This window comes from Schistocerca cancellata, chromosome 4 (assembly GCF_023864275.1).
Source record: "Schistocerca cancellata isolate TAMUIC-IGC-003103 chromosome 4, iqSchCanc2.1, whole genome shotgun sequence".
In the NCBI taxonomy this organism is placed as follows: domain Eukaryota; kingdom Metazoa; phylum Arthropoda; class Insecta; order Orthoptera; family Acrididae; genus Schistocerca; species Schistocerca cancellata.
The window spans coordinates 632,330,154-632,344,018 of record NC_064629.1 but is presented as its reverse complement, the minus strand read 5'-3'; the positions used below and the strand labels follow the sequence as shown (position 1 = coordinate 632,344,018).

Genomic DNA, 13,865 nt, shown 5'->3' with positions numbered 1-13,865 from the left:
ATCACAGCAGACAAAATCTGGACAGCTAGTTTAATAAACGTTATCTGTTATAATGTAGTAGGTGCTGAACAGTATCCCAATGAAGGTGTACAAGTTTTGCAAAGAGTTATTGCATAATTCATGTAATTTTGTTCATAACTTTTGGTTATCCATTATGTTTACATGGTAGTACAGATACTAATTAAGTGCTTATTGAATTAGTTTATTTCCATAGATATCAAGAATCTAAGTAAGCTATTGGAGAATACAGGTTTCTTGTCTCAATCAATTCAGTAGACATAACTAAAAAACATCTGAAAGTTTGTCAGTAGGCCTCTTAAATCAATCATGTAAACAGACTATTAAACTATAGATTTTTTCATTATTTACAAGGTATACACAAGAAAATATTGTAGCGTAAATGTGGAGGATCATTTCAACATTGAAGTACTTTACAGTTATTGTTCTACTTGAAGTGAGAAACCCTTGCCTATGTCTAACCCAAAACCTGACTCATCCATGCAGAAAACCTTTAGAGAATCACAGTTGTTTATGAAAAAGGAAAATGGAGAGAAAATAATTACCTAAATCTATGTTTGTGAATGTTAGACTGAGTTACACAGCAACTGAATGAGATACAGCCATTAAATTCATTCCTGACTGACAAAATTCATTCACAATACGTTTATTGTACAATATGCATATTTGTTTGCATGGCTGCTGCATGGTATCTTCTAGGAGCCCAGAAGGTTGTACAAAACTGTATTGATATTTGGAAGTATGCAGTACAAGTAGTCAATAATTTGTTTATATATTCCTTGAAACTAGTAGAAAATGCATGCAGCTTTCTGTCTAAACTTTGTATGTCACTAAAATTACATATAACTATTTCAAAATGAAATAAGGATTTATGTTTTTGTTCTTGAATAAATGAAAGACAAAGCATTTCCATTGCAGTACACATACTTACATAACACTTTTTCTGGTTTTGTTATTACAAAAAACACAACCAGTGCTTCAATTGTATTTTAGTTACAAACTATGTGCTTATTCACATGGAATGAAATTGATTTACTGTATATACAAGAATTGTTATTGATTCCAAAATTACTGAAACGTGTACACTGTAAAAATATCTCATTTTTTGAATTTTCTGAACAATTGTCATTTTATAAATGTTGATTCTCCTGAGGAATGCCATGAATAGTCTTGAATAACACATGCAACATGCAAGATACCATTTAAACTCAGTGGAAACCACATGAGCATTTAAATGCATTATGGTAGTTTTTCATTTAGTGTCACTTATACATTGAAAGATTTACTCATTTAATTTTATACAAAAATGGCGCTATCAGTATCCTATATTTCACCCAAGACAACACAAGAAAATCACAGGATTTATTTAGAGATATGCTGCATTTTGACTGAATAGGGGAAGGAGGTAGGTTCAGACATTGTTTGGTGATTTTAATAATCGTATATAAAACATACAGAGTTTTCATGTGATGTTTCACAATTCTTCGATATTCATGTTTTGTTTCAACATGTTGGTGTCTATGATACCCTTATTAATATTTTCACCATACATCATAATTACATCTGTGACTTAGCACAATATTCCATTAATTTCCAGAGTAGATGCTACAATGTTTTGGACTGAAATATAATTGGTTTATTTCTGATAACATGTATGTATTTAGAAGCTCAGTAGCAGCAACTTCTGCTGTTAGTCTACCTTTGTGGGATAGCTTAGATGAAGAGCCCCTGACTTCTGTAATACATGCAAGGAATATTGATGGTGTGTTAACTTTTCAGTATAGTTCTTATATCACTATATAATATTAATAATGCATTTAGGGTGGAATATTACAGGAAAGTGTTACAGTTGCAATGAAAGTAGTTGCATGATACAAACATATTTTCATCCCTTAGTCACAAGTTAGGAAAAGATACTTTTATAATTCAGTGTAAATCATAAGATTACAAGAAAGTGTTATAGAGGACTTAAACCACAGAGACTGCTGCTGCCAATAACACCATCTGCTATCTTTCATGCTGTGACACAGCTACTGTACAGCAGTGTGGTGCATGGCATGAGATGCTAAGTATGTCAGCATATTAATTTGAGAATTCTATTAATGCAGACTAGTTCTTTATCAATAAAAGAAGAAGAACAAAAGTGCTTAACTTTGTGACAAGATAAACTTACAGAAAATGGAACATCATCTTGGACGGGTTCTCTTGCAAAAGGGTCTCTGGTGTATGAGGGCTTTCCCAGCCGAAGACCATTTCAATAATCTTCTTTTGGTGTCATGATATGATAAAATGAGCAATATTTTGCCTACTATTGCAGGCAACCTTCATCAGAATGATTGTCACCCTAACGAAGACTGCCAGCAATATTAACATAAATGACAATAGTTTTATCACTTCACACACCCAGAAAAAACCTACTGAAAAACTTCTGAAGCATTAATTACTGAAGTGGTGACCCCCATAACTTCTATACTCTGCAAACTATATAATGGTGCATAGAAGGAATGACCCATATGAGCCCAGATATCTCTGAATTTGTTGTCATAGTCATTTTGTGAGATCCCTGTAAGAGAAAGTAATAAATTACCTGACTCTTCTTGAATATATGATCTTGGAATTTTCATCATGTGCCAACCCTCTGCAGGTTTTCCTGCAATTTGCAACAGTTTTTCACCATTGTAACTTCTTCAAAGACATGTGCAAATGACCTAAGAGAACTTCTGACATTATCCATCAGATTATTTGTATAGACAATTGATATTAATCACCCTATTACAATTCTCTGGGTTTGTCTCAAAATTACTTTTACATCTGATGATTTTGCCTCATAAAAACAAGAAGTTAAGTTCTTTATGTCAGAAAGTCTTGAATCCAGACAAAATGTTGGTCTAATATTCTGCAAGCTTGTAGTTCAACAGAACTGTAATGAATATCCTCCAGATGTAGTCCACATATCTCTTCGTAAGTTCAGTAGTAACTACTGTTTTTGGAATGTAAATGGCACCTCTTTGAGTACAGGCACTTTTTCCTATAAATTCATTATTGTGCCCCTGCAGGATCTAAACCTGTATCGTACAATGAAAACATCTTTGCTTAACCAACATGAAAAGTTGGAAACCATCGTTATGCTGAAAGAAGCAATGGTTGATAAAAGAAAGAATTTTTTCTTCAGTGCATAATGGTTAATACTCTGAGAAAATCAGTCACTGAAATTACATAGGCAGCTTCAGGATATGATGACAACAGTGTGTATGATCAAATTTATTGTTGACTCATTACTGCCCAAAACAAATGAATGACACCTTTAACTACTCTCCGAACCCAAGTGCCTACTCAACATCATAGAAATAGGGATTGTATAAGACTATCATTCAAGAAGTAATCTGGAAAATAACCCTCTGACTACCAGCCAACTTGTATTCTATAATAATTGTCCAAGATTAACAAGGCTAAATTTATCTTCAAGTGCCGTACAGTGGTTCACTTTGCACCTCACAATCCACCAACTTATGTGTCATTTATTTATTTTATTTATTCATTTATCCAGGGATAATCATACAAAGATATGGGATTTTTCAATTTAATGCAATGAAAATAAGTAGTTCAAAAACAGAGAGAACATGTGGGCAACTGTGCCCTCGATGGAGGAACCATCGCCGGCCGCGGTGGTCTAGCGGTTCTAGGCGCGCAGTCCGGAACCGCGCGACTGCTACGGTCGCAGGTTCGAATCCTGCCTCGGGCATGGATGTGTGTGATGTCCTTAGGTTAGTTAGGTTTAAGTATTTCTAAGTTCTAGGGGACTGATGACCACAGATGTTAAGTCCCATATTGCTCAGAGCCATTTGAACCATTTTTGAGGAACCATCCTGCCATATGCCATAAATGATTTTTTTTTTTTTTTTTAAACCTTGGAAAATCTAAATCAGGATGGCTGGTCAGAGCAAACTCCATCCTCCTGAATATGCGGTCAATTTCTTAACAACAGCACAGCCTCTTTTTAGTGGTCCCTTTTGTACAATTTTCTTTTATCTACACACAGTTAAGACACGTATAACATAGTTTTCATCTTCATCGCTATACACACTAAGGACACATGTTGGTGATATCTGAACCATGAACATGCTGTTATGTCCATCGTATTAACCACAGTTGTTCAGAAAAATGATTCTGAGTCTGTAAAACTTCATCCATTTTCCATGCATGTTTTCGTGTCCTCCCCTCTATACACCTGAAAAACTGAGTTAGCATTTCCTCATTGGGGAGTGGTATGTTGAACTCAGGAGAATGACAAGACATGACATGTTCAGAGCAATAAAGACACAAAGGTGGCATTTAGTATCAAGGGTATGACAACAATCAGTTGTTTTTATTGTTGTTGGCATGGTCTTCTGTCTGAAGACTGGTTTGATGCAGCTCTCCCTGTTAATCTGTCCTGTACAAGGCGCCTGACAGCTGCCTTAACTATACTCTCTCTTAAAGCTACCCATTCATTCTCTGTTATGTTCTTTCCCCTGTTGCAATCAATAGTTGCCTAATGCTCCCTTTATAATACTACAACCTGTATCTATTTAAAATACCTTACAACATTCAAGCCTTGTCTTCTACAATTTTAAACACTCACACTTTCTTCCACTACCAAACAGACCATACTTTGATGCTTTAAGACGTATCCTGTCAACCAATTTGTTCTTTCACTCAAGTTGTGTCACACAGTTCTTTTGTCCCCAGATTGATTCAGTACCTCTTCATTAGCTACGCAATCTATCCCTCTGATCTTTGCATTCCTCTGTTGCTCCACTTTTCACCAACTTATATTCTCTTCTTGTTCAAACTGTTAACTGTCCATGTTTGAATTCCGTACAAGGTTAACTCTAGACAAATACCTTCAGAAAATGATTTATAACATACAAATTGATATTCATTGTTAACCAGTTTCTCTTTGTGAGAAATAGTTTTCTCGCTATTGCCAGTCTTTGTTTTATTTATTCTCTAATTCAGCCATAATCAGTTATTTTTATGCTGAAATAGTGAAATTCATGTACTAATTTTAGTTTCTCATTTCCTAATCTAATTCTCTCAGCATTACCTGACATAATTTGCCTTCATTCCATTACCCTTCTTTTACTTTTGCTGTTGTTCATTATATAATCTCTTTTAAAGACAATGTCCATTACATTCAACTGCTCTTCCAACACCTTTGTCACCAATAACAGAAACCTCAAAGTTGTTAATTTCTTCTTCTTGAACCTTCATTCCCATTTCAAATTTCTCTGTGGTTTTCTTCGTAACTTGCTCAGTCTATGAACTGAATAAATGGGGATTGGCTACAAACCTGCCTCACTTTCTTCTTAACTAATGCTACCTTCTCATGTGCTTTGACTCTAATAACTGCAGTCCATTCCTGTATGAGTTTTAGGTTAGTATTCTACACTCTATAAAGGAATATTCACAGAGATCAACTGCGTCCATTATGGATAAAGTTCACTTGTAGACAATATTTTGTCCATTGTATTTTATCTATTCCAACTCCAGAATTATGAAGAGTGTATTCTATACAACAGTGCAAAAGCTTTCTCTAAATATATGAAATGCTTTAAATGTAGGTTTTTAATATAAATCATGGTGTCAGTATTGCCTCATGTGTTCCTAGACTTCTCCAGAACCAAAACTGATAATCACAGAGGTCAGCTTCTACCAGTCTTTCAATTTTTCTGTAAATAATTCATACCCCTAATTTGCAACAATGAATTATTAATCTAATTGTTCTGTAATATTCATTCCTGCAAACACATGCTTTCTTTGAAACTGGAGTTATTACATTCTTCTTGAAGTACGAGTGTCTTCATTCTTCTTCTTCTTCTCATGGCATTACAACCCTGCATGGATCTTATCCTCTTCAACAAGTTTCTTCCATTCTGCCCTCTCCAGTGCAGTTCTCCACCATCCTCTAACTCAAGGGATTTTATATCCTCTTCTACATCATCTGTTCACCACTTTCATGGTCTCTGTCTCTGTCTACTTCCAGTTGTCCTCCAGTCAAAAACCTTTGTAGTTGTTCATCCAGTATCCATCCTAAGGACATGTCCAAGGCAGGCTATGCTCCTACTTTGTATTGTTCTTACAATGTCAGCTCCCTGTATGAGGCGATCCAGCTCAGTGTTCATTCTAGATCTCTAGAAACCGTTGTTATCCTGAATTGCCATGTAGATCCTGCACAGAACCCTGCATTCAAATATCCTGAGCTGCTGCTCATAAGCACTCATTAGTGTCCATGTTATACATCTATAGGTTACAACTGGCCTGATCATGACCTCGAAGTTTCAGTTGTCTATTTAATAACGTAGAGGCCAACAATTTCCTAAATATGTGGAAGCATGTGCTACCACTTAGGATGCACTGTTTTATTTCAGTTGACATGGAATTTGTCATATCAATATTAGATCCCAGATAATCAAAGTTCTCCACTTGTTCAAAATTGAAACCAGCTGCTGATAGTTTATCCAAGATATTATTTCCCTTCCTGGTGAAATTCATGTATTTAGTCTTCTTTCCATTAATGACTAGGACTCTTAAGTACTGTTGCTTCTTTCAGCTCACCTATTGTTCTCTCTAGTGAAACTCTTCTTTTAGTAATAATTGCTACATTATCAGCATATGCACATATGAGGACTGTCCAAACAATTGTGGAACTTTCCTAATGTCATGCCGATGGTGTGTAGGAGTGAAATTCATTTGGCATCCCTGAACATTCCTGTGTTTAATGTGTAACTAATGCAAGTTTCATTGTTGTATATCTGGTAGCTATTGCTCTGTGCTGTATTGAGTAGAACATTGTGTCACACGGTTTGCAAATTTTGAAATGGCAAAGTTAGAGGAGCAATGCATCTGCATTAAATTTTACATGAGACTTGAGAAAACATTTACAGAGACACACAAAATGATGCAGGAAGCCTATGGTGTTGAGTGCTTAAACCATAATTAGTGTTACAAATTGTTCACATAGTTTGAAAATGGCCAGACAGAAATTACAAATGACCCTCATTCAGGATGCCCTTTGATGTCTACCAACAATGCCCATGTCAGGAACATCAACAAAATTGTGTGTGCCAATCAAAGACTAACTGTCCAAAAGGTTGCAGAAGAATGTAACATTTCAGTTGCCTCTTGTCATGAAATTCTGACACATCATCTTGGAATCCATCGTGTTGCCAAAATTGATTGCTTTCAGAATAAAATGAAATATCTTAAAGTACATGGTTGTTGGTGAAGTTTATTGGCATGAAAAGAAAACTGTTTATCAGTGGTGCTATTGGGACATCTTGCGACGCCTGTGAGAAAATGTGAGAGTGGTCTGAAATGTGATGAGGCAATTCATGGCTCTTACATCATGATAATGCACCCGCACATTCATCCCTGTTGGTGCATGACTAATGCACAAAAAATTAAATCACTGTGCTGCCTCATGCTCCATACTCTCCAGACCTGGCCCCTCCAGACTTTTTTAATTTGCAAAGTTGAAAACCCCATTGAAAGGATGAAGATTTGCAAGGACAGATGAGATAAAAGGAAATTCGCAGATGGCACTACATGATCCAGCAAGAGGCATACCAAGACTGCTTCTGGAAGTAGAAACAGTGTTGGGAGCAGTGTATCCATTATGGAGGAGAGTATTTTGAAGCAGACAGTGCACAATAAGTAGAATGTAACCATAGAACAATTCTGTAGACAAAACTTTGGAATTTTTTGAACAGACCTTGTATCTGGGCTGACTTTGTACACTATGTGATCAACAGTATCCAGACATCTGGCTGAAAATGACTTACAAGTTCGTGGTGACCTCCTTTGATAATGCTGGGATTCAGTATGGTGTTGGCCCACCCTTAGCCTTGATCACAGCTTCCTCTCTCGCAGGCATGTGTTCAGTCAGGTGCTGGAAGGTTTCCTGGGGAATGGCAGCCTATTCTTCATGGAGCACTGCACTGAAGAGAGGTATTGATGTCGGTCGGTCGGTGAGGCTTGGCACAAAGTCGATGTTCCAAAACATCCCAAAGGTGTTCTGTAAGGATCTGGTCAGGACTCGGTGCAGACCAGTCAATTACAGGGATGTTATTGTCATGTAACCACTCCACCACAGGCTGTGCATTAGGAACAGGTGCTTGATTGTGTTGAAAGATGCAATCACGATCCCTGAATTGCTCTTCAACTGTGGGAAGCAAGAAGGTGCTTAAAACATCACTGTAGGCCTGTGCTGTGATAGTGCCAGGCAAAACAACAAGGGATGCCTGCCTCCTCCATGAAAAACATGACCACACCATAACACCACCGCCTCCGAAGTTTACTGTTGGCACTACATACACTGGCAAATGACGTTCACCGGGCATTCACCATACCCACACCCTGCCATCGGATCACCACATTGTGTACCATCATTCGTCAGTTGACAAAACGTTTTTCCACTGTTGAACTGTCCAATGTTTACACTCCTTATACCAAGCAAGGCACCGTTTGGCATTTACTGGTGTGATGTGTGGCTTATGGGCAGCCACCCGACCATGAAATCCAAGTTTTCTCACATCCCACCTAACTTTCGTAGTACTTGCAGTGGATCCTTATGCAGTTTGGAATTCCTGTGTGATGGTCTGGATAGATGTCTGCCTATTACACATTATGACCCTCTTCAACTGTCGGCAGTCTCTGTCAGTCAACAGCTGAGGTTGGCTTTTTACGTGTCCCTTCACATTTACACTTCACTATCACATTGGAAACAGTGGACCTACAGATGTTAGGAGTGTGGAAATCTCATGTACAGACATGACACCCAATCACCTGACCACGTTCGAAGTCTGTGAGTTCCGCAGAGCATCCCATTCTGCTCTCGCCTGGTGTCTAATGACTACTGAGGTTGCTGATATGGATTACCCAGCAGTAGGTGGCAGCACAATGTACATAATCAGAAAAATATATGTTTTGGGGGGTGTCTGGATACTTTTGATCACATAGTGTATCTATGTAACAAGATATTTGAAGCTTTAGAATGGTTGCTTCAAGAGTCAGTTTAAAAGGTAACTTAGAAAGGCATCCCCTTGTATTACTCCTTTACTGATGCTAAACTATTTACTGAGTTCTCCATTCACTCACAATACAGCCTTGGATACAGCCAACGATGCTTGGATAAGTGAAATGTACGTAGCTGGTATACCAAGCAGTTGCAAATCATTTAGCACTTCTGCATTATCAAGACTATCGAAGAGATGCTTGACGTCTACATAGAGGTTATGAAGTTCAGTGTTATACTCATATGCCTTTTCATGTATTTGTCTCGGCACAAATGTCTGATCTGTTGCTGACCTATTAGACCAGAGTCCACGTTTATATTCTCCCAAAATCTGTTCTGCATATGGAACTAGCCTGTCGTAAATAATACTAGAGAGAATCTTATAGGTTTCTCGGAGTGGTTTTACCACCATTGTGGTTATTTTCTTTGGATTGCTTCATGCAAATAACTTCTAGATAGCATTCCTTATTGACTGTATGGACATAAGACAGGAATTCATGATGCACTATCCCATAGTAATCAAGGAAAAGAGTGTGAAGAACCTTGAAATGTGATGGAATTGGCCAAAATTTTTTCGGTCTTGGTTCTTCATGCAGTTTCTATTGGGATGACTGAGCGTTGGTTTTGACATCATCTATCCATATACCCAAGTTTTGTCACCTATTATAACCATCTTTAGAAGTTTTGAGTCACTGTCAGCTTCATTCAGCAATTTCTGAGTGACATCTACATGATGTTTTTGATCAAAATTCAAAAATTTTGGAACAAACTTTGCTGCTACACATTTCATGCCTACAACTTAAAAAAAAAAAAGAATATGCTGGCATCATCAACAACATCTCTGATGGTGATTCAGTGATCTTCCAGAACCATTTTCTGTACTTCTTACACACTGTTATCAGTGACTGATGTGCTAGGGCATCCAGAGCAGTCGTTATCTTCAACATCCTCTTGACCCCCTTTGGAACATTTATACCACTTGTAAATTCATGTGTTACTCATAGCAGATTTGCCAAAATCCATAGTTAACATTTCAAATGTGGTGCTGAACTTTATTCCAGTTTTAAAGAAAAATTTTATGCAGATTTTTTTATCCATCTTTTTTGAAAGCACAAATTCACCAAAGGCTCAAAAACAAAATCTTTTGACTATCACAAATAAACTAAATATTCCAAACAGCTGAAAATGCAGACATACATCAGGAACATGTATACCAAAATGTATGAGTTGGCCAATTCCACTAGTCAACATGAACAGCAGGGGTCAGATGTAGAAGTAACTTCAGGTGTGCCTCAGGAAAGTGAGCAGTATTATATTGTCTGCAAGGTCATTAACTTACAACATGAACAGCAAAGGTCCCAACACACTACAAGCCCTCAAGATGTCTAATGGGGATTTAGAAACATCAACTATAAACAGATGCACATTCTTCCTACAAATGACCAGCAACTAGCTATACTAACTTTCATCACTTGTAAGTGTGTAATATACTTGCATATTTCCTTATTAGATGCACATCAAAGTTAAATGGTACATACTTACACATATAATGCATGAAAAGTACAATTAAGAAGTTCTAATGGAACCAATCTAATAAGTAATTCAATCAAAATTAGATTGCTCTGAATAGAATATATACAGGTTTATCAGTCTGCAAGTTCTCTAACATACGGCACAAAAAAAAGTATGCTTCTATGGCCAGAAGCATTTATCTCACTGTACTTTACTTCCTGTTTCTGGAAGAGCAGTTTGTCCAGTAGTACAATTTCCATTTCAATACAGTGTAAATCTCACACAATAGGACAACAAGACATTCATGAAGTGATCAGCTGAATAAATACATATTCACAGACTGTTGTTTCAGTTGTGATGCTTCTGCATATTTCCACAGTTGTTCAGCATCTTATACAGCATGCCTCTCAGTTTTACTGGCTATGTAAAACTCATGTTTTGTAAGAAGTAGAAACTGAAGATGATAAAATATAGTATAATTCATACTTTGTAGATGTGTACTTTGATAAGAAAACTATACATAATACACTTCTTAACATTATCTATAAGCAAACATACTCAGAAATGAACCAACACAAATTACAGAATGAACGATACTTTGAAATGTATGCTTACCTAAGAAAGCTCCATTTGGAATGTGAGTTAAATTGTTTGCAGTTAAATTTAGAGTCAGCAATTGAAGAAGCCCCTCAAATGCATTTTTAGAAATGTTATTTAATTTATTGTGGGCCAAATTCAAATCAAACACTACTGGTAGCCTTCCAAATGCACCTCTGCCAAGGGACTTTATTTCATTGTTCTACATGAGAAAAATATCACTTTAGAATTTTTAACTTTGTCTACAATTTACATTTCTATGTATGCTATAATTTATAGCCATTAAAACATATTGGAAGAATTTCAATAATCACACAGCTTTTTAAAGATACAGGAACTGTAACTAGGTATAGAAATAGCCTAAAGTATAGTGAGATAAAATAAAATAGAACATAATATAACAGAAACAAACAGTCCTTCAATGAAGTCATAAATTACTTTTTGCAGTAATAAAAAAAAATCATCTCAATCCACAAATCCATGAAAAAGATTCAGAAATAAGTATAAAGAAACATTTATGCTAAGAGATAATTAAATAACATAGTACAAGGAAGATCCTTATGACAGGGAAAAGGAAGACTCAAAGTTAACTGTTTATGAAGAAGATCATGAAAATAACTCTATGTACAATGTAAGAGACCAACTAAAAACCTGTGCTTTATAAAGGATTTCAGAGAAGTACCTGTACATACCATTGCTTTAGTGACAGTTTTTGTGCCTCTTCATCTTTAGCTATAGCCTGATGCCGTTAAACAAGTGTGGTAGGATTAATTTTCCACAATATCTTCATAAGAATTAGCTACTGGAGTTATGTTAGCCATTGTATCATGAACAGACAGCAAGAAAAGGAAATTGCTTAATGTTTTATATATGAAGTGCAAGACTAAAAATCAGAGACTTATCTTTGCTACTAGTGTCTACACAGTACTCATGTATTTCTTTTAGGTCAGTTGTGATGAGAGCAGAGAGGAATGACTGTAGTGACAAAGAAAAGACAGTGAGAAAATTGTAAGCAGTTAGTAAATTTAATGTGATGAATGATATAGTTATGTTAGATTTAGTTAGATAAATCATGTTAGATCACATGTGTGTTTAATGACAGTGGCAGGTAAATAGTAAGTACCAATAGTGCATATCACTGCATATGTTAGGCTATTCATAGTAGTGATTCATAAGCAACGTGTCTACTATTTTGGAGAGTGGCACAAAAAACAATGACAAAGCATTGTTAATTTACTTGTGAACATGCCATATAAAAACTGACAATGGAAGAAATAGTCCTGCCTCAAGTCATTGCCTTTGAAATCTTGGTGTTTGTTCCTGCAATTTACTTATTGCCATTCACTGTGTTGTGATGTTAAGCTTGTAATATTATGAGAAACTGGCCCATGGTGTGAGCTAGTGGCAGCCAGCCAATCAAGCAAGGTATGCAGCTAAGCTGATGGCTGAGTGGTAGATGTTGGCCTTTTCCTGAAGCCAGAGTATGCAAATCACACAAACTTGATACAGAAAAGTCAAATACACCAGAATATTACAAAGATGAGATGAGGTAGCTGCAACTTCAAGCATAATTCTAGGATACATATTGAGAAAATTTATTAAATTAAGATACATTGTAAAATTAATAACAACTGAACCATTGCAATAATCTGATCATATGAAAAGTAAAATAAGAGCTGACAAGATCAGTAAACATCACAAGCTAATTCAGAAACCATGCTTATATGTAAAGAAATACATAAGAGTTTATTAATATTGCTATGCAGGTGTGCCAATATTGTAAAGATTTGTTCAAAACACTGGGGATTTTAACTGCTCCATGTGAATACATTTACCAGTCAGTTATACACATCAAAAATAACATTGTTAATTACCGCACAAACAGTTCTGTCCATGACCATGCAACAAGAGATAGACTCAACTTACATTTACCAAGAAAAAATAAACATAAAACTCAAAACAGCGTTTTCTATCAAAAGAGATTAAAGAAATTGCTAAAATACACTTATTTGAAAAGGCAGCTGAAAATACCTGTTATGCAATACATTTTATACATCGAAGGATTACTTAGATAAAACAGAGTAGGGGTTTGATAAAAAAATGTTGTACAAATAAATAATAATAATAGTAATAATAATGATTATAAAACATCCAACATTCCACATAACACCTTCACTTTATGTTTTTTCCCTTCTTTTTTCCTTTCTAGAAATACTTACCCCCAAGCTATGCCTAACACAATACTAACATCTCTTCGTCTTTCTGAGCTCAACATCTCACTCATTATGGAGGGACGCCAACTCAGTTTTTCAGGACAGCAAATGGGAAGTTGAGATACAGAAAATAGCCGAGAGATCAGCAATGTGTGTGTGTGTGTGTGTGTGTGTGTGTGTGTGTGTGTGTGTTTAATAAGCTATTTGTAAAAAAGGTATTGTATACCAGGGGTAAATCTAATGATTATGTCTAACTAGAAGTCTGTAAATATATGTGTATACGAATTAGCTTATTTTAAATTGGTCTAAACATGTAAATACTTTGACATGTCCTATATCCTTGTGAAAAGAGATCTACGTATGAATAAAGCTACTACTACTACATAAATCCTCTGCAGTTACTTCAATATGAAGGCACTTTGGTTTTCCCAGATGTGTATCAAATCTCCCTAGTGAATGAGTACATACAA

General features: G+C 36.1%; 1 protein-coding gene across 2 annotated transcripts in view; it reads right to left on the bottom strand.

Annotated features, from left to right (window-relative positions):
- Positions 1 to 13,865, bottom strand: part of LOC126183216 (toll-like receptor 7) — a 183,752-nt gene that overhangs the window by 29,057 nt on the left and 140,830 nt on the right. For both annotated transcript variants that reach the window (XM_049924998.1, XM_049924997.1), the window contains exon 8: positions 11,201 to 11,384. In XM_049924998.1, the coding sequence (XP_049780955.1) occupies positions 11,201 to 11,384 (184 nt within the window). The remainder of the gene's footprint in view (positions 1 to 11,200; positions 11,385 to 13,865) is intronic.